The 21,255-nt window shown below is 39.5% G+C and overlaps 1 protein-coding gene across 1 annotated transcript in view; it reads right to left on the bottom strand.

Moving 5' to 3' along the window:
* PAPPA2 (pappalysin 2) overlaps positions 1–21,255 on the bottom strand; it is a 389,726-nt gene that overhangs the window by 77,374 nt on the left and 291,097 nt on the right. The window contains 5 exon segments of the mRNA XM_044003126.1: positions 1,240–1,349; positions 3,215–3,311; positions 3,314–3,348; positions 4,288–4,313; positions 5,484–5,639. Of these exon segments, the coding sequence (XP_043859061.1) occupies positions 1,240–1,349; positions 3,215–3,311; positions 3,314–3,348; positions 4,288–4,313; positions 5,484–5,639 (424 nt within the window).

Below are 21,255 nucleotides of genomic sequence, written 5' to 3'. Positions count from 1 at the left end.
CCTTCTTTGAGGAAGAGTACAGAGCAAAAGTGAAATGTAAAATGCCTAGTCAACAGTGCTAGAAACTGCTTTATGTTCTAATGATGTCTAAGTGGTCAGTTTCCTCACAGATTATAACAGTAGTTATGTTAAGATATTGAACCTTGCATCTTGTATTTTAACAATGTATATGTTTGCCTTTTTAGTGTTTAACATTTATTTTACACTTTGGAATAAAATATCTGTCCCATAACTGATTCTATTATACACTTTTATTCTTTCCCTTTGGAGACATGACTGCAAGTCCTAAGCTATAAATAGCCTGGCCCAAGTGTGCTAGGTTGGGGATTAGCAAATTGAAGAGCATAGAAAAAAAGAGCCTAGTAATTCTCTCCCTAGAGGCTAGTTTTGCCAGGGACTGGAAAACAGTTGGATCACATGCCTAGGTCCAAAGCAAAGGGACTGGGGGCAGCTAGGTGGCACAGTGGATAGAGCACTGGCCCTGGATTCAGGAGGACCTGAGTTTAAATGTGGCCTTAGACACTTAACCCTTACTAGCTGTATGACCCTGGACAAGTCACTTAACTCTCATTGACCCACCAAAAAACAAACAAAAAAACCCCACAAAAAACACAAAAACAAAACCAAACAAAAAAACAACAAAGCAAAGGGACTTCTTAGAGAAAGGGAGTAGGCACAGTGCCACAGCCTCAGTAACCCAAAAGTATTTCCTTATTGTTATGTACCATTTTTGGTCCTTTGTACCTCAACCTTTTCTCATTCCCAGTACCTTAAATTTTGAATTGGAAGAGGCCATTGAGGCCATCAAGTTCAACCTCTCCATTTTACAAAGAAAGGTAACTGAGGCACAGAGAGAGGAAGTGATGTTGTTGTTGCTTGTTGTTTCTGTTTTTTGTTTTGTTTTTGGTTTTTAGGGTTACTCAAAATACTAAGTATCTGAGACACAATTTAAACTCAAGCCTTCTCTACGGCAAGTCTGGTACTCTATTCATTGTACTTTCTCTTGTCCTCCATCAGAGTAAAAACGGTCCACGGCTCATGATTTCATGTCAAAATCCTCTGAATATCTCTCAGGCTCACTCAGGAACTCTTAAACTTCTGTAAGCTAGGAAAGTACTTACCATGAACGTTGAAAGCTATCTCTACATGTAACTGGAAAATAATAAGATACTTTTACGGGGAAAAAAAAGAAAGTACTTAGCATGTTCATCCCCAAATCATAATGAAATCTCTTTTTACCTGGACCTTGGTAGGTTCCATCCAATGCTCCATGGTGTCAGTAGTGATGTTTTCGGGCAGGATTACTGGATCACTAGGGGGGATTATACAGCTTGGTGTACACATGGCACCTAGAGGAAGAGACACACAAAGTACACTATCAGATCATTCACACCAGGACCTAAACGTTCTTCCATTCTCAATCGTGTTTTTCCTCTTTGAAGCAATGATTTCTAGTTTTACAAAGGTACTTCCAAGTCAACATTTAGAAAAATATGCCTTTGATACTTATTTCATCCCTGGGAGTCACCATATTCTCACACTTAGAGGAACTCTCAGAGGCCAAAGACACTTTTTTTTTTTATTTTTTGGTGAGGCAATTGGGTTAAGTGACTTGCCCAGGGTCACACAGCTAGTAAGTGTTAAATGTCTGAGGCCGGATTTGAACTCAGGTACTCCTGACTCCAGAGCCAGTGCTCTAATCCACTATACCAACCAGCTGCCCTACCAAAGGCACTTTTTTAATTTTATTTAATTTTATTTTGGATTCTAGCAGCTGCTACCTTTGAACTCAGCTGGTTGAAAAGAAGTTGCTGACCTAGAAATCCAGGATATCAAGAAAGGCGAATAATGCTGCTGAAGCCTCTGCTGCACAGACTACCTTTTTTTGTGGTATCCAAGAAATGTATGTGCTTTAAAGAGGGAGGTGGTGAGAGGGTGTGAAAGTGGGTGACTCCAAGAAAGAAAGGAATGAGGCCCTCAAAATGAATTGGAATCAAGAAAGGGAATACTCCAGGGTACTTGATGGAGTGGGGTTCCAGTTCTTTTCTAAAGTTCTACCCATGATAAGTCATACTCTTTGAAGGTTACCGCCCGTTTTCCCACTCAAAAAGGGCTTGCAGTCTCATATGATTCTGGGACACATCTGCAATTACTACTAACCCAAAATAGCTGCTCTATGGTCTCCTGGAACTAAGTCAGTATAATATTTTAATAAATAACTTAAAAGACTTTGAGGATCAGTAGAGCTCTGTAGAGCCCTCCAACTGGCATGTAACCCATGGCCTGATTATTATCGTTCTAGATTTATCACTAGACAACATCCCTTCAGGTACAGATAATTCCTATCCACATATCCGTCACCATTATGGTGAGGAGACTGACTAGAAAGGTTCAGGTCCCCAAACCAGAGGGCAATAAAGTACTTTTAGTAAACCAGAACTTAGCACAGTACAAGACACATATGAGGTGCTTAATTAATGGTAATTGACTGATTGATTAATTCAAGCCCCTCTGCAAAGCCTAATGGTCTAAGACAAAACAGAATGATTTGTAAAGATTGTCCCTAAAAGAGTCTCAATGTGTTTCTTACAGAATTGTCCCTTTGCAAAGGGGTACAGTTTCAGCCTACAAGTTGCTGACTCAAGGCCTTCTGGGTTTTCCAACATCTCTATAAATCAGACCTGACTAAACAGAAAACTTAATTGCAATGACTTGAATAAGAGGCTGGCCCGCAGGCTCCGGCTCTCAACCCCTGTAGAGAAAGACGGCTGAAGAGTCACACAAGAGTTGTAATTATCAAATAGTCCCTCCAGAACTCTCCGCTCCAGTAACCATGGCAGAAAGCAAGGAAGAACATTGCTAATAAGACTAATCAGTTGTGTTTGCTCTCTCTTGCCCCTGGAAATCCAAATCCTTACTCAGAAGCCACTCTCAGCCACGTGGCTTGAGGTTGGTAACATGACCAGACATGATGCAATGTCCAAGGAGCCCAATCAAATTTATGTGCAGTCAGAAGAATAAAAAGAAAAACAATTTCACCATAAATTTCATTTTTACTGAAGCGGCTAAGAATCAACATGCCTTTCCATCAAATCCTTAGGGAAAGCAGGCAGATCTGATTCAAGGCCCAGCCAGGCTTAATAAGATTTGAAAAAAAACCACCTTTTTATTATTATCTTTAAAGGCAGAATTCATCATCTCTTCCCATCCTTACCAATTCCATATCCCTGTTCACACTTATATTCCACTAAGTTCAGCTCTGGAGGTGGTGGAACACTCCCCTGAAGGTTATCACACAGCTTAAATTCTTCTCCTTCCATAATCCTTCTTTAGTGCAGTTATGGGCATCTAGAATGCAAAAGATACCAAAGACTCGTGGTACCAAAAACTCTTCACAAAAGAGTTTGCTGAAATAAAGAGTGGATGGGTTCATTAGAAGAAGCAAATGACTAAGACAAAATATTAATTCATATGACTATTTATAAATACTGGGAAAATTCTTTACCTTTCCTATATGAAAGGTACACAGGTGGCAAGCGCATTTTTGCTCCTAAAATTCAATTATATTTATGCATTTCTTGTGAATAGGAATATAAGATCACTCATGGTTTCACACATAGTAAGCTCTTAAGAAATGCATTATTTATTCATCCTTTACTGACCATCACAAAATACAGTAGTTATAGCTCTCATTTGTTGATTAATTTTCTCAAATGAGTAATTATTAAGTGCAAGGCATTGTGCTACACTCGGGCTACAAAGGAAAAAAGAAATATTTCCTACCTGCTAGGATTTTTATGCTACTGAGGGAAGATTATATCAAAATTGCCTAGGTATATAGATAAATCAGTTTAAAAAACACATAAAATATAAATAATGAGGAGGGGAGCGCCAACATTTTCCTTGGTATTGCTCCATCTACACTAACCTGATCTCCTCCCCTGTGACCAATAGCGCACATGTGCAAAACGTCTCGCTGGGTTAAGTCATGAAGTCTACTCTCGAAGTTGCACCATCTTTCCCTGCCTGCATGCATGGTCTCACTCACAGCATGACCTCTGATCTGGCCAATCTATCTCCTCCTTTTTATCATGATAACTGTTGGCTGGGTCATTCTTCCTGGCTGACACCACCACGGAATCACAAAAGCATATTAGATCACCAACTGGATGGAGAACATGGATCTCACATCCCTGAAAGAAGCGATACTTCAGAATTCCCACCTAGTTCTGTCCCCCTCACTCATTCTCTCAACCTGGCAGCCTAGATAGGCTATTTCAGCTTCACTGGTCTCTGGCAACCTGGCACGTTCTCTTCATTTTTATTCTATGGGGTTCACTCTTAAGGGACTGGGAGCTCTGGGTATGGAGGGGAGGAGCTCGGCAGGAAAGAAGAAGTGGTTATTATTCTTTTCCCAACCAGCCCACAATGGTTGTCCCCTCCCACATACTTGAAAAGTTTCTAAAATAAAACTGACTTCAGCCATACAGTCATGATAAGACTGTGGTTTTTGCTTTCTGAACCCTTGGGCCAAATTATTGGGAGGCAAAAAGTCAGACCACACTTTAAGCTCTGCTGTGAGAATTGCTCACTTGCTTGATTATTCCAACCTCTTTTATAAAAACAAATAATACATTCATTATATACATACTTATATATGTATACATATAAACAAGGCAGCTAGGGGGCACCATGGATAGGTAGTGGCCCTGAAGTCAGGAGACTCATTTTCGTGAGTACATATCTGGCCTCAGACACTTACTGGTTGTGTGTCCCTGAGCAAGTCACTTAACCCTCAGTTAATGCCTCAGTTTCCTAATCCATAAAATGAGTTGGAGAAGGAAATGGCAAAGCACTCCAATGTCTTTGCCAAGAAAACCCCAAATGGGGTCACAAAGAATTGGACACAACTGAAATGACTAAACAACAGCAACAACACATGTGTATTATGTATACAAGTGTTGGGTCCCTAGTCAAGCATGGTAAGCCATCATGATGCTTCAAAGAGAACCACCATCACTCCAATTACTTTCTTTCTTTCTTTCTTTTTTTTTGCAGGGCAATGGGGTTAAGTGACTTGTCCAGGGTCACACAGCTAATAAGTGTCAAGTGTCTGAGGCCGGATTTGAACTCAGGTATTCTGAATCCAGGGCTGGTGCTTTATCCACTGCGCCACCTAGCCACCCCCCAATTACTTTCAATTGTCATGTATTTAATGTGTTTTTAGATACACAATGCACCAAATTCTTCTTGCTATAACAACTAAGTTTTAGAATATATTTACCTCTGGTCCAAATGCTCCAAACATGATAACCTCTGCTTTGGCTTGCCTCTGAAAAGTTAATACACCTGTTTGGAAAAACCATATTCCAAACACGTAGCATGCTGACATTCTTCCAGAGAACTTCAAATTGTACAGAAAGGTTTGGACATGGCCTTATCCTAAATGAAATACAAATGATTCTCCTTACCCTTTGACTGGCCTGGTACAGCTGAGGACACACTGGCTACCCAGCTTGAAGCCCTTGGTACAGGCATACATGCCTTCAAAGACAGGAGATGGAGGTTTGCACACCACTGGGATGCAACTCCCTTGCTCCCAATTTCCACTCTCCAGGCATTGGATCTTCAGAAGCTTGCTGGAAAGATACAAAACAACATCCCTCATCACCATATCACTGGGGCATCCACTGGGAAGATTCCATTTATTAATAGATAGACAAAAAACAGACATGTGGGACTTCAAAATCATACATTTTCTAATCTTTCCCTAATTCTAAGTTCCAATCAAAATATACCATAATTAATCCATTGATAATGGGGATAATAATGATGGTATACCAATAAATGTATAAGCTCACTGAAAGCAGAGACTACTTTTAAAATATTTTTTTAAATCACAGCACAATATTATATAATTGACACTTAATAAATGACGCTGAATTTGTCGATTGATGAGGCAACCTGGTACAGTAGATGAAGCATAGTATTTGAGGAAAAAGGCAGACAGAGGTTAAGTGACTTGCTCAGGGTCATATAGACAGTATGTGTCTAAAACCGGATTCAAAATCATTTTGTTTCCCTTACTCCATAGCAAGTAATCCTTTTACTCCTTCTTGGTAGATTAAACCAATCCTCTCTCTAGAAAAAGCTGTTTCTAAACTCTTCTCCACACTATCTGGTCCCTACTCCCCTCCCTACCACTTTACCCCCCTGCACCTCAATACTGAGAACAAAGACCATTCGTTAATCTCTAGATATCTCAAAGCCCCTTGACACTGTTCCTTATTCTCTTCTTCTGTATTATAATCTAGATGAAGAAGTAACCCTTCTCTTCACCCAGGCCAACCTTTCCACACAATCTCTTGATCCACTTATGCAGCAGATTGCTCTTTCGATCCTTAGATCAGGGGTTCTTAAACTTTTCATTTTTTTATTTTTTATTATTTTATTCTTATTTTTTAAACATTTTTTCATGTCAGGGACCTTTTTGGTATTCTGGGTATGATTATGGGCTCCTTCTCACAATGATTTTTTTCTTCAAATACAATGGGATTGGGCAGCTAGGTGGCGCAGTGGATAAAGCAATGGCCTTGGATTCAGGAGGACCTGAGTTCAAATCCAGCCTCAGACACTTGAGACTTACTATCTGTGTGACCCTGGGCAAGTCACTTAACCCTCATTGCCTGCAAAAAATATATATATATATACAATGGGCTTATAAAGGAAACAATTATACTGAAATATAGTTTTATATATGCATATGTGTGTTTCTATTTATTTACTTGTTTGTTTATTTGTTCATTAGTTTGTTTGTTTATAGCACATGGATCCCAGATGAAGAACCCTTGTCCTATATCAGGAGTTGGAAAACCTGCAGTACAAGCAGCTTGCTTTTGTATGGCCCTGTGAGCTGAAAACAGTTTTTACATTTTAGAATAAAAATATAAAAATCATTCTTAGACCAGGCAGAATCTGGCCCTTAAGCCACAGTTTATAGAGCACTGGCCTAGATGATTAATTTTTCTAGAGCAAAGAGAATTTCTCAAGAGTGCAGTCTTATCTAGGGTCACATGTTAGTAAGTATAAGAATAGAGATTAAACTATGTCTCCTGGGTTCTCACCATTATACCACACTCCCTCTTTCACTCCTACTCTCAACATCCCATTCAGATGAGAACAGTATAAAGTCTCATTTGTTGACAGGAAAATTTAAATAAGTGACTTATGCAAGGCCACACAGCAAGGAACTGGCTAAGGCCTTGAACAGGAATCCCAGTCTTTGATTCTAAGAGTAATATCCCATCCATTAGTCTTTGCTGCTTCCTTACACTCGTGGAAATAAACCATATGGTGAGGGAAATCTGGAGCAACATTGTTCCTGAATCTGAAGGCCAAGGAGCCTAAAACAAGCAAAGCAGGATGACAGCTTTAGCCAGAAAACTGACTATGAAAAGTGACATCCTGGGGAACGGAAGCAGGGTAGGTATTTATTTTTCGTTTTGCATCTCCAATAAATGAGCACTGCATCCAAGTCAGAAGGTGAAGATTCCAGCTGCCAGCCCTTGCAGTGTTAACCTAGGGATGAAAAATACAACTGTTTCCTTTTTCTATCATTGACAGAAATAAAGTTCTGGTAGCCAAAACTCTGCTGAAAAGTAGGTTGCTGAAGGGCTGAGGGAGCTAGGAGCCTATTGACCCTAGTTCTTCCATCTCTCTATTATTACCTAATGGCTGGCAAAAGGGAAAAGTGCATTTTGGTAGGACAAATGCATAGGCAGGACCTTCAAGGGCCACCTAGAGCAATGATATAGTCCTTGGTATATGTCTTTAATAGGAAGAACATCAGAGACTCATCAGATGGTAAGCCTTCCATTTTGCCTGATTTCAGAATTGGTTTCTAGTCCTTGCTTCAAGAGTCTCCAAGTGTTTTCATATAAATTCTTGTTATATCCTAAAAAAGCAGGTGAAGGGATGAGAAATAGCCTTTTGATTCCGTTTTAGACATGAAATTGAGGTTTGCATTTATTCAGTGAGTTTCTCAACATCTTATATTTGGTCTGCTATTGGGCTGGACTTGGAAACTAGAACTCTGACCTCCTAGCCTCAGGCTCTTTTCACTCAGGTTCCTAAGGACAGTCTTACCTAAGTGACTTGCTCTGGCTTTCTAGGCAAGTCAAGCCAACAAGCATTTATTAAGTGCCTGATATGTGCCAGATATTATGCTAAGAGCTCGGAATATGAAAAAAGGAAACAAAAACCAAAACCAAAAATGTATCTCACAGTCTAATAACATGCAAGCAACTATGCACAGGACACATACAAGATATATTGGAGATAATCACAGAGAGAAGACATTAGCATTAAGAGGAATTGGGAAACGTTCTCTTCCTGAAGGTGAGACTGTATCTGGGATTTGAAAAGATATCAGAGAAGCCAGGAGATGGAGATGAGGAGAGAGAGAATTCCAGCATGGATGACAACCAGGAAAAATGCCTAAAGTCAGGAGATGGAGTGTTATGTGTAAAGAAATTCAAAGAGGTCAATGTCACTTAATCCTAGAGTATGCGGATGAGAAAAGGTATAAGAAAATCTGAAAGGTCAGAAAAGTACAGACTACAAAGAGTTATAAAAGCCAAGCACAGGATTTTATAATTGATCTTTGAGATAATAGGAGCCACTTCAGGAAGATGACTTTGGCTATGGATTGTAGAAGAAACAGGCTTGGGTCAGGAAGCCAAACCAATTGACTACTGCATTGTTTAGGCATGAGATTAGAAGGATCTACACTAGGGTGGTGTTAGAGTCTGAGGAGAGAAGGAGGCATATACTAGAGATGTTGTGAAGGTAGAAACCACAAAACATGATAAATGATTGGATATAGGGGATGAGAGCGAGTAAACCATCAAAAAAAATCTAGATTGAATGTCTGGGTGATGTGGAAAAGGAGGGGTGCCCTTAAAAAGTAATAGGAAATTAGGAAGAGGGGAGGGTTTGGGAGAAAAGCTAATGAGTTCAGTTTGGGACATGTTGAGTTTCAGATGTCTATGGTTCATACAGCTCTTGATGTCTAACTAGTAGTTGGCAATGTGATACTGGAGGTCAGGAGAGAGGTTAGGGCTGGATAAATAAATCTGAGAATCACTTTACAGAGATGATAATTGAATCCATGGGAAGCTGATGAGATCCTAGGCTAAATTGTATAGAGTAGCAGTTCTAAAAGTATGGTTCAGGGATCCTGAGTATTCATAATAGTACTGATGTTTTAATTTCTAATATGGTGAATTTCACTGGGTATAATCCAGATAAACAAAAGCTCTTTGTGGGGATTTCAATAATTCTTTAAAGAGTGTAAAGGGATCCTCACTCCAAAAAAGTGTAAGAATCACTAGTTTGGAGGGAAAAGAGAAGAAGGCCAAGGACAGCCCCACGTTTTCTGGATGAAGATCGAGCAAAAGAGATAAAGGAGTGGTCAAAGAAATATGCAGAGAACTAAAACCTGCCATAAAAGCCTAGAGAGAAGGGGGTATCCAGGGGAAGAGGATGATTGGCAGCATCAAAGGCTACAGAAAGGTCAAGAAGGATGAGCACTAACAAAAGTCCATTGTATTTGGTAATTAAATCCTGGTTTATCCAACTACAGAAAAAAAAATAGCATTCCACAAATCTCCCATTAAAATTGGAAAGTCTATTTCTAAATGGTAAGACTGCCTTGGGGCAGCTAGGTGGCGCAGTGGATGGAGCACCAACCCTGGATTCAGGACTACCTGAGTTCAGTTTCGGCCTCAGACACTTAACACTTACTAGCTGTGTGACCCTGGGCAAGTCACTTAACCCCAATTGCCTTACTAAAAAAAAAAAAAAAAAAAAAAAAAAAAAGACTGCCTGTAGGAAAAAAATATAATGAAAGCTTTGTTTATATGTTATATGCCCCTTTTCCATTTGGGGGGTTTAGGTCTTCATATGGGTGAATGCAAGAATTCCCTATCACAAAGGTTTAAACTTTATACCTAAACTCTGATCACTAGGGTCAAAGGGTGCTATGTAACCTTTCCAGATTTCTGTTCCAATTAGTATCTTTATTTTCAAGGTGACCATACAGGTGTAAATATGCTATAATTTAGAATGATGGAAAAGGGGAAACACAAGGCTTTTTTTGGATGACATCCATAGATTTTAAGTAAAAAAAAAAGTTGTAAAACAAGACAGTGTTTCACAGTGGAATGTGTACTGACTATGGAATCAAAGGACATGGATTCAAATTTTTCTGTCACTTTCTACCTGTGTAACTTTGGAAAAAAAAATATTTAACTTCCCTGGATCTTGGTTTCCTCACATATAAAATGAGAAGGTTTGAATAAGCAGCCTGTAACATCCTTTCCAGCTACATTTGTGACTGCATGATATTGAAATAGCCATGCTTTGAAAGTCATTGGAAATATGTATAAGACTGACAAAGTGACGTTCCTCTCTAAGTCCATTGCAGCCTAAGTTATGGAATTGTGCCTGCAAATTCAGAGAAATTAGTGTTGTTATATTCATTCTGTGTGGTGGTTAGGACCATGACTTAAAATATAAAAACATTAGATGAAACCCTTCTGGCCCAGTGATCAGAGGTTAGGTAAAGACTTAGAGGCATGACCAGAGGTTTTTTTCACTTGATAAAAAAGTTGAACATATATGAAAGCAGGTGGAAGCTTAGAGAAAAGTTGTTCAGCCAGTCAATAAACATTCATTTCCTTTGTGCCAGTCACCATGCAAATTGATGGAGATAAAAAGAAAGACAAAAAATTACATCTGAAAACAGGTACATTTTGTGCTAGAAGAAAGAATGTAAGAGAAATTGGGGAGGGGGGTGCTAAATGGGACCCAGAGAGGGGTCCCATGATAACAAAATCTTGGGAGAATCAGATGTGCCAAAGTGAAGAAGTGTGGGGTCCTTGGCTGTCCAATGGCAATTGTATGTTTATGGTCATGTGCTTTCAAGACCAAACAGTGAGGAAAGGTCAATGAGTGCCTTTTTGGAGAATCTATGACCACTCTGAAAAGATCAAGGGTGACCACGGGTGAGTGTGATAAGGAAGCTAAGAAAAAGATCAAAATTCATGAAGGAAGAAAAAGTGAAGACCTTCCATATTCCCTAAAATAATCCCAGTGACCCATTAAGATACTATTGGTTTTGACCTTTCCAGATAACTACAAAAAACAAGCCAAGACTTTTTCTATAAAGGTTTACATGGGTTTCTCTCCAATCAATTGCATTTTCCTGTTCTTCATCTATAACCATGATCTTGTAGATTCTGGTTATAGATTCCAATCAAGGTTGTACCCTAAACTACCTAAACCATTTGGATATTTAAATTGAGAAATCAGCAACATAAAGGCGATAACTACAGATTTTAAGTTCTTATTGGCACTTGTAAGCAGAAAGCTACTACCAAAAGACATATAGGCATATAAGTATGCCACACCTGCATGGGCATTAAAGAACATACAACACAAATGTCTTCATCCACGTGGGAATTAATCTAACCGACCACTGCATGTCACTGTTGCTCTTTCAGAAAGCATGTTTGAGCCCCCTTCTCCAACAGCCCAGGAACTGATAAAACATAAATTCTCCTATGAGCTATCACAAGTGTGGGGAAGCCCAGGAGAGAGGGAAGAGGCTGACAGTTTGCCCAGATATGCCCTGCAATTGCTGAGACCAAGTGAATTTTCACCTTACTGCTTGCTCTGATGTGGTCTGGACAGGTTTGACGATTGTTTCCTCTGACTATCTGTTCTAGAAGATAATCAAGAATGAAAGTGACCCACAGCAGGAGAATTTAGTGAAACAATGGCTTACCCCAAATTGTATGCCAGGGGTGGGGGGTCCATATTCAAGAGATATTGTAAAGGTGAAATCAACAAGCCCTGACAACAGATTAAATATTGGGGACTAGAGAGAATGAGTCCAGGATGACTCCTAAGTGCTGTCCTGGCTTCCTTTCTGCAAATTTAGAGAGTAGGCTGACCTCCTTCAGGAGGCATGGAAGGCCTCAGTAATTAAAGGCAGGGCAGTATTTAGCACTGCCTGACTATTTTTTCTCTTCTCCATTTTCTTGCATGCACACACACACACACACACACACACACGTGCATGCACACACACAGGGTTGGATATTGGCCTTCCACAGACATTCTCCTATATCCCAAAAGATAATTTAATACTTCAGAATTTTTGTCTAAGCCAAAATTCCCTGTTAGACAGTAACAAATAAGTTTGTCCTAACCTGACCCTGATGCCAGAAAGAATAAAGACAAGGAGACATCAAAATATTTGCTCCCCAACCTGGAGGATCAATTAGTCAGAAGCAGATGACAAAGCAAGTTGAAGAAAAGAGGGAATTATTCAAGGGAGGGGGCAAAAAAAAATCCACCAGTCTTGGGTTAAATTAAACTTCCCTGTGTAACATACAAGCTTCTCACTCTTCTCAGAACCTCAAGAATGATATTTATTTAGGATTAATAGAAGAATCAGGAGCCAAAATAAAATTCAAAAGGGGAAAAATGTTTAAAAATAAGATACTTAATAGCCAGGGTTTGAAGGCCATGGGGAAGACGTATGAGGTCGACAAGAATTGTGTTTGATGTGAAGGCATGAATGCCAATCTCTCAAGCTCTGTGAAGCAGGCAGCGGGAAGCTGGCCTGCACCCAGGTGCGTATTAGAGTGGCCAAGGCTTGGAGCAAAAGATCAGTTGCTCGGGAGCCAAGACAGACTGTAATAAATTAGCCTAAAGCTCACATTATCCAACAATGGCAGGAGCGTTGAGGATTCCAAGGCTAAACTATGAGCATATTTTCTGTAAATGACAATAAAGCAGGGTTAGTGGAGGGAGGGAAGAGAGGGCACTGTATCTCTTCCCTGCACAGATACATATATAAGCACATATGGCTTATTCTGTGTGCCATATCCAGTATCTATAAATCTATAATTAATGTTTTTTTCATTCCAGAAAAAGGATACTTTTTTTGGGGGGGGGGCACTGAGGATTAAGTGACTTGTCCAGGGTCACACAGCTAGTAAGTGTCAAGTTTCTGAGGCCAGATTTGAACTCAGGTCCTCCTGAATCTAGGCCCAGTGCTTTATCTACTGTGCCACCTAGCTGCCCCCAAGAGGATACATCTTAATGAATTCAGTCCTACACATCAACAATCCAGTTTGATTTCAATGGTTTAGCTTTTCAGTCAATCCATCGATAAACATTTATTAAGGACCTACTATGTGCCAGCCACTGTGCTAATTACTGGGGATACAAAGACATCATAAAATGGTTCCTTTCTCAGAGGAGCTAAAAGTCTAGCTTATGGAAATCAGATGTGGATAAAGATCAGAACTAGACTGGTGATTTCACTGGTATAGGGAAATTCCAGATGAGGAAAGCCACTCTACCAGTGCAGGCTGGCACCTTTTTTAGGATTTATAATCTTAGGGAGTTGCTCAGGACATGGAGAAGGGAAATGACTTGCCTGGAGTCACACAGTATATCCACTATGTATCACAGACAGGATTTGGACCCAGGTCTTCCTTACCTCAAAGAAGACCTTCTAACTACCTATACCAGTCAGTCAATCAATAGATATTTATTAAGTGCCTAAGGAGACAAAAGATGGTCCCTACCTTCAAGGAGCTTACAAAATAATGGGAGAGAAAACAAGCAAATACCTACAAACAAACTATCTGTAGAATTAATAGGAAATGATGAATGGAGGGAAATCACTCCTCTTAATAGAGGAGATTGAAAAGGCTTTCTGTGGAAGGAGAAACATTATTTGGGACTTGAAGCTAGGAGACAGAAATGAGGAGGAGAGCATTCAGACATGAGGAACAACAAAGAAAATGCCTGAGTTGCTTGGTCATGGAAAAGTAAGGCGTCTGCTGTCACTGGATTGAAGAGTATGTGTCAGGGACTAAAGTTGAAGAATACTGGAAAGGTATGAGGGAGCTATAGGTTATGAAGAGCTTTGAATGGCAGAGTACTTTGTATGTGATCCTGGAGGTAACAGGGAGCTTTGAGGATGTGTTGAGTAGGAGGATGACATTAGGAAAATCTCTGGTAACTGAATGGAGGATGGATTGGAGCGTGGAGGAATATGTGGTAGGTAGAACGACCAGCAAGCTATTGAAATCATCCAAGCTTGAGGTGATGAGGGCTTATACTATGGTGGTTCCAAAGAGGAACAAGCATAATGATGAGATGTTGTAAAGTTGAAACCAAGAGGTTTTAGTATCATATTGGATAGGGAGGATGAGAAATGGTGATGGGTTGAAGATGACACCTAGGTTGTAAGCCTGGAGAGCTGGGAGAATGGTGGAATCAACAGTAATGAAAGGGTTTTTTTTTTTTGGGGGGGGGGATAATGAGTTCCATTTTGGACATGTTGAATTCAAGATGTCTACTGAACATTCAATTTGAAATGCCTGAAAGGCAATTAGGTGAAGGTGCAAAATTAGAGGTCAGTAGGAAGACTGGGAAAGGACAGATAAATTGGAGAATCATCAGCATAGAGATGATAATTATGTCTATGGAAGCTGATGAGATCACCAAGTGAAGTAGGATATAGGTTGAATAGAGAAAAAGCCCAAGAAGAATCCTCTGAGACAGCAAAGGTTAAGAGGGAGGGATCTGAGTGAGCATCAAGTAAAGGAGGCAGAAGGAGATTTCTGACAGGAAGAGAACCAGGAGAGAGGGTATCCCAGAAGCCTATAAAGAAGACAGTATCAAGGAGGAAAGGGTACTCAGCAGTGTTAAAGACTGCAGAGATCTCTGTTCAGAGGGAATGAGGATTCAGAAAAGGCTGTTGAATTTGATAACTAAGAGATCATTGGAAACTTTGAAGTTAGTACCCTCAGTAAAATTATAAGGTCAGAAACCAAATTGTAAGGGATAAGAAGAGAGTGAAAGAACAAATGGAGGCAGCTATTGTAGATGGTCTTTTCAAAGAGTTTAGCCACAAAAGGAAGAAGAGATATGGATAATCTTTAGCAGGATTTAAAAGATCAAGGGAGTGTTGTGGGTTGTTTTTTTTTTTTTTCCAGAAATTGGGAGACATGGGCATTTTGGTTGTTGTTTGCCCTGCAATCTCGAAGAGCACCATGACAATGGGATGATGTCATGACTTGATGTGAATTGGATTTAAGTGAGGGAGGGCTGTGCAAAGTCACCAACCTCACTCTCTCCTCCAGAACCATCTAGGTCCAGTGGCAAGATATATCAGGATGGCTAGAGATGGCCCCAGATGTTTAAGGTAATTGTGGTTAAATGACATACCCAGAATCACACAGCTAGTGTCTGAGGTCAGAGTTGAAATCAGCTCCTCCCAACTTTAGGGCCCATGCTCTATCCACTGCAACAATTACCTGCCCCAGGCATTTTGGTAGGCAATAGGAAAAGAGCCAGTAAACAGGGAGAGATTGAGGAAATAGGATGGAATGGAATGAGATCACTTGAAGAAGTAGAAGGTTTAGCCTTGGCAAGGAGTAAGGAGAAGTAATCTTTATGTGAGATGGGAATGAAAGAGGAAATAGTGACAAAAGGCATTCAATCACTTTACAAATAGGATTTTATCCTTACAACAACCATGAGAGGCATGTGTGTACTCTTCTTAACCCCATTTTACAGTTCAGGAAAGACATGCTAAATGATTTGCCCAGGATCACACAGCTAGTAAGTGTCTGAAGATGGATTTTAACTCAGGCCTTCCTTATTTCAGGCCCTGAACTTTATCCACTGACACACCTAACTACATTTAACACGGTATAACTTGTCTTTTTCGAAAATCACTTTGTCCCTTAGAGGATAGATTGGAGAGAGATTTGAAATAGGGAGTCCAATTTGGGGGCAAGAGGTGATGACAGTTTGAATTAGTGGCAGGTGAGTAAGTGAAGAAAAGTGAACTTATACGAGAAATGTGAAGGTAGAAGTGACAATATTTGGTAACAGAGTGGCTATATGAATGAGGAAGGAGTGGAAATTGACACTGAAGGTATAAACTTGAGTGTCTGGAAGGATAGTTGTACCCTCAACAGAAATACACTTTCTTCTCCTATTTTCCTGTTAATGAAGGAAAAGGAAAGAAGGAAGGAAGGAAGGAAGGAAGGAAGGAAGGAAGGAAGGAAGGAAGGAAGGAAGGAAGGAAGGAAGGAAGGAAGGAAGGAAGGAAGGAAGGAAGGAAGGAAGGAAGGAAGGAAGGAAGGAAGGAAGGAAGGAAGAAGGAAGGAAAAAAGGAAGGAAGGAAGGAAGGAAGGAAAGAAGGAAGGGAGGGAGGGAGGGAGGGTGTAGCTAGTTCTATTTACAGGCTTAAAGTTTAAAAAGAGTGAGGCAGTCCCAAAGTCTACGTAATACTGTTCATTTCATGCCCCCATCCTTTTCCTCCCAGACTAGCTTGTCCTCATTTGCCCACTGCATGTTTTTTGAAGTATTTCCAGATTCTTCTTGCTGACTATTTCATTTCCATCTCATTTTCCCCACATCCACCTTCTTCCTCTTTCATGGTCTACTTGAATCCACTGTAGCACTTGGATCACTTGGCCAGTAGAAGGCAGAATTAGTGGGAGTGGACAGTTGGGGTCTGAGTTGAGGAGGGGGAGAGAAGTTTTAGATTCTTTTTAATGAACTCTGTTTTTGATGTGTGTGTGTGTGTCTGTTTTATAGGCAAGTAAAATGTACTTTTTTTTTTCTTTTGGTGGCTGATCCTGGGCAACTCCTACCATGAATACCAGCTCTAGTCTGCCAGCTTCAATGTTGTTTTTCTGAGGCACGGTCAAGGGAAACCAGGTAGTGAAAAGAATGTAGTGAGTATAGGTCTGTCCAAACAGGCAAACAGCTGGAGGAGTACTCCCTATCATATACCAGCTAAAGAGATCCTCAAGGCACTGGCCAGTTTGAAGACATCTTGAATAGAATGTAAAGTGTCCTGATCTTGACAATCAAATATAAAAATCTTCTGCTTGGCATTTAAAGTCCTTTGTAATCTAACCCTTTATTACTTTTTCAGTCATTATAATTTACTACTTTCCATACACTCTATGATCCCAGTACACTGGCCTTCCTTACATGAGACACACTATTTTTTGACTCCATGCCTTTTTACCTACTGTCCCTCATGCCTAGGATACTCTTCCTCCTTACTTTTGCCTCTTAGGTCCCACCCTTTCATCTACACTGGCAATTCTTTTTTTCTGAGATTACTTTCCCCCTACTCTGTAGATATCTTGTGTGTACATGGTTATTTGCATGTTTTACCCCTCAGGGGAATATGATTTCTTTGAGTGCAGAGGCTGTATGTCTCTCTTTGTATCTCTAGCAGTTTAGCACTGCATTTGGCATACAGCAAGCACTTAATAAATTCTTATTTGTTGACTGATTGAAGAGAAAACTTTTGGAGAACCAAGCACTTGAAGCATTCCTTTCACTGAGTGATAGTCATTTTCTGTAGGAGTCTAGAAAGATGGGCTTTGCATTAAAAGTGGATGAAATATGTTCTCATAGAAAGAAGGCTGGATTTTGTGCCAAAGGTCCAAAGTTTGCATCTTGTTGCCACACTTTTCTACCTGTGTGACACTGGGCAAGTCACTTTTTTAAGTTTCTTTGGCCTTAGTTATCTGTAAGATGAAGAGGTTGGGCTAAATGACTTCCCTTTTTTCCCTCTCATTTCTTTTCCCATTTTTTCTTCTACCTCTCTCATTTGATTTTTTTGGGGGTGGGGCAATGGGGGTTAAGTGAAATGCCCAGGGTCACACAGCTAATAAGTGTCAAGTATCTGAAGTCTCCTTAGGGTCTAAGGAAGGAATCCTTTATAAGGTGAGGAGTACTAATTTTCTTATAACAGATTTTCTCTCTTTTTTTTTTTAATTTAGAACAGACGTTTGGGAGTCAGGCCTCTGATTCCAATGGCGTGGGGTGCTCCTAAATGAGGAGACTCCTTCTATCAATGGTCAGTGATTTCTTTGCAACTTAGAGTTTTAGAGAGAGTAGGACAGAGAACTGGGAAGTTGAGGAACTTGTTGAAAGTGACACAAAGACTATGTGTCTTTAACCTGAACTTAAACTTGGGACTTTCTGATTCAGAGGGCCAGCTCTCCCTACCATTATGTCACATGACCACAAGTTAAATTTAAATGTAGAATTATGAAGTACTAAAACTGATTTAATCACTTCATGTTATGAATGAAGAAACTGAGATAGATCACCAGAAATGGAATGACTTGCCTTAGATCATATAGATTTTTAGTAGTAGAGACTTACTTCTCCCAGTCACCCCTCCCCTTCCCATCCCTTGTGCATTGTGTGAGAGATTTCTCATGCCTCGAACTGATATTGCTGCACCTACACTCACACACCACGTGCCTCATCTTTGCCATAAGAAATCTCTTTCTTCCTTCATGTTCCAACTTAGGTACCATCTAGTCCATGATGCCTTTGCTAATACCCCAACTAGATGTTATGAGTCCTTCCCTGAGCCTCACATGACACTGTATTTGACTTTTCCTATGAACTTGATTATTTTCTATTTTTTTCCTCATTGCTCCCTCTTTGACATTCATTTTCCTTACAATATTTCTATTTATATCTTCTGTGTTTGTATCACTTCTACTTCCCCTTATACTCTCCCATTCCCCCTACCCTTCTTCAACAGCCATCTCCTTTTTTAAACAAAGAGCAAATAAGAAAAAATAATAATTAAATAAAAAAGGCTGATTTTATATGCAGTGTTCAGCATATGTGGACTCCCACCCTCTACAAAGAAGGGGAGAGAAATATTTCCACATCAGTCTTCTTTGAGGCAAAGCTTGGTCATTATAATTTCACAACATTTGGTTTCAAATTGTTGTTGGTTCAAATTGTTGGTTCTAATTATTGTTCTTTCCATTTATATCATTGCAGACATTGTATATATTGCTTTCTTGGTTTTGCTTACATCTATTTGCTTCTCTGTATTTATTATGTTGGTTGTTTCTTATAGCGCCATAATATTCCATAACATATACATACCACAATTTGTTTAGCCAATCAATAGGCATGTACTTTGTTTTTAATTCTTTGTTACCACAAAAAGAGCTTTTATAAATATTTTGTTGCATATAGAGTCTTTCTTTTTTGTCACTGACCTCCTTGGGATATATTCCTAACAGTGAAATATCTGGGTAAAAGGGTATAAACTGTTCAATCACTTTCTTTACATAACTCCAAATTGCTTTCCAGGATGTTTGTACCTATTAATAGTTTCACCAACAATGGATTAGTGTGCCTTTCTACAACCTTTCAACATTAACCATTCCCATCTTCTGCTGTCTCTATCTATTTACTGGATGTGCAGTGAAACCTCAAGGATGGTTCCAAATTATATTTCTATTACTGGTGATATTTTTTCCTCATCTTGTTGTTAATAGTTAGCAATTCTTCTTTTGAGAATTATATCTTCATACTCTTTGATCATCTGAGGCATTCATTTCAATTCTTTGGAGGCTGTTGTACCTATCCCATGTCATTGCCACAAATGTAGAATGTTAAAATTAAAAAATATAGCCTTTCCTTTGTTTCTGGAAAAGGTTGGGAGTCATTAATGAAGCTTCATGGTTTCAAAGGGAATCCATAGAACAATGGAGAGTCATTGGTGTCAGACAGCTCCATGTTAGGAGAAAAGAAGTTCTTAAGTCTGTTGAGTGGACTGCCTTTGGCCAAGATATGGGAAAACAGGGACAAGAGTCAGAAAAGACTACACAGGGATAGTTTGCATCTTGTATGGTGAGAGGAACATCCAAATCAATGAGATCATAGATCCATGAGGGAATTTCCATACTTTTTGGCTTTATTATTGGCGTAAAACTTCTAAACAAGAACCTCATTTAAAAGCAGGGACTGTCTATTTTTTTTTCCATTTGTGTATCCCCAAGTAGCTAGCACAGTACCTTGCACAAAGTGAATAGTTAATAAAAATGTTTGTAGAATGGAATTAGTGACAGCTGCTTGTAAGTTAGGCCCTCAAGGTGCCTAATCAAGTAGCCATCACGTAAGATGAAGGGTAGTCTCCATATAAATTTGTCTTCTTTTGCACAACATCTTCAGACACATCTACTTTGAAATAACTAATGTAGTGGGAAAAGTCATGGAGAACAGCTGGTGATGCTGCTAATTAGCCTGGAGGAAGTTGTTATAAAATGTGACAACACCTCGTAGGTGGCAACCTAACTAAATAACTTGCTGCAGAGAGGCTTATCTTAGTGAGCTGGGAAAGGTAGAATAATTAAGTCAATTGTGTAGCAATCAGCAGAAATAATAAGAAAGCCAGGCAAAGTAAGCCTGCTGAACTTACCCTCTGACATAAAGATAAAAGCCAATGGTAAAGGTAACCGTGGTTGGGGAAAGAAACAAGCAAACAGAAAAGCTGAGCACTACTAAAACAGGATATCTTTTCTCAAAGTATAAGCCAAAAAACATTTGTTAAAGCTCAATTAAGAAAATAGACTAATGAAGGAATGGAGGAGTGACGAACAAGAATGGGTATGTTGATATGAACTATATGGAGAAATGGAGCAAGAACTTTAAAGTTGATTTCTATTTACCCCTAGATTCCTGGATAGTGTGTTGGTTCTTCTGAATATTTAAAGTTATAGGCTTGGCTCTATTTTATTTATTACAAATCAATAAACCTTAGGAAAACAGCATTCTAAGTCCAGTTGCACATAATGTGTGATAGATTTATAATTTCCACTAGACCAAATAGAATCTGATTCTCTTATATGGGTAGATGTATAACAGTTTAAACCTACTGTAGGTCGCAACATTGTGAAAAATTCCTGCTGATTGACTTATTCTTATATGACATGTATTTTTTGAAAAATTACTGTAACCATTCTGTCTGCGAAGTATTTTCTTGAAGAATACATCATCCAAATACGCATCCCTTTCAAGAATGGTCAAGTCCTATTTGCCCTGCCCAAACTCACTTATCTACTTGAAGAGTTGGAATTAAGATCTGTACCACCTCACAAGACAGGTCTGCCTTTGCTTCACTCATTAGTATTTTCGACATGGGTCATTTATTGGGAAGGGACCTTAGGAGTCATCTAGGCCAACCCCCCCATATTTTACAAATATGAAAACTGAAATCCTTAGATGTTAAATGACTTGCTCAAAGTCCCACAGGTTAGTTGAAGATCAAGGACTGAACCCAGATCCTTTGTAATCAAATATAGTACTCTTTTCATG

Source organism: Dromiciops gliroides, chromosome 4 (genome assembly GCF_019393635.1).
Source record: "Dromiciops gliroides isolate mDroGli1 chromosome 4, mDroGli1.pri, whole genome shotgun sequence".
Classification (NCBI taxonomy): Eukaryota; Metazoa; Chordata; class Mammalia; order Microbiotheria; family Microbiotheriidae; genus Dromiciops; species Dromiciops gliroides.
The sequence above is the reverse complement of the archived record's forward strand: the minus strand, read 5'-3'. Positions and strand labels throughout refer to the sequence as shown.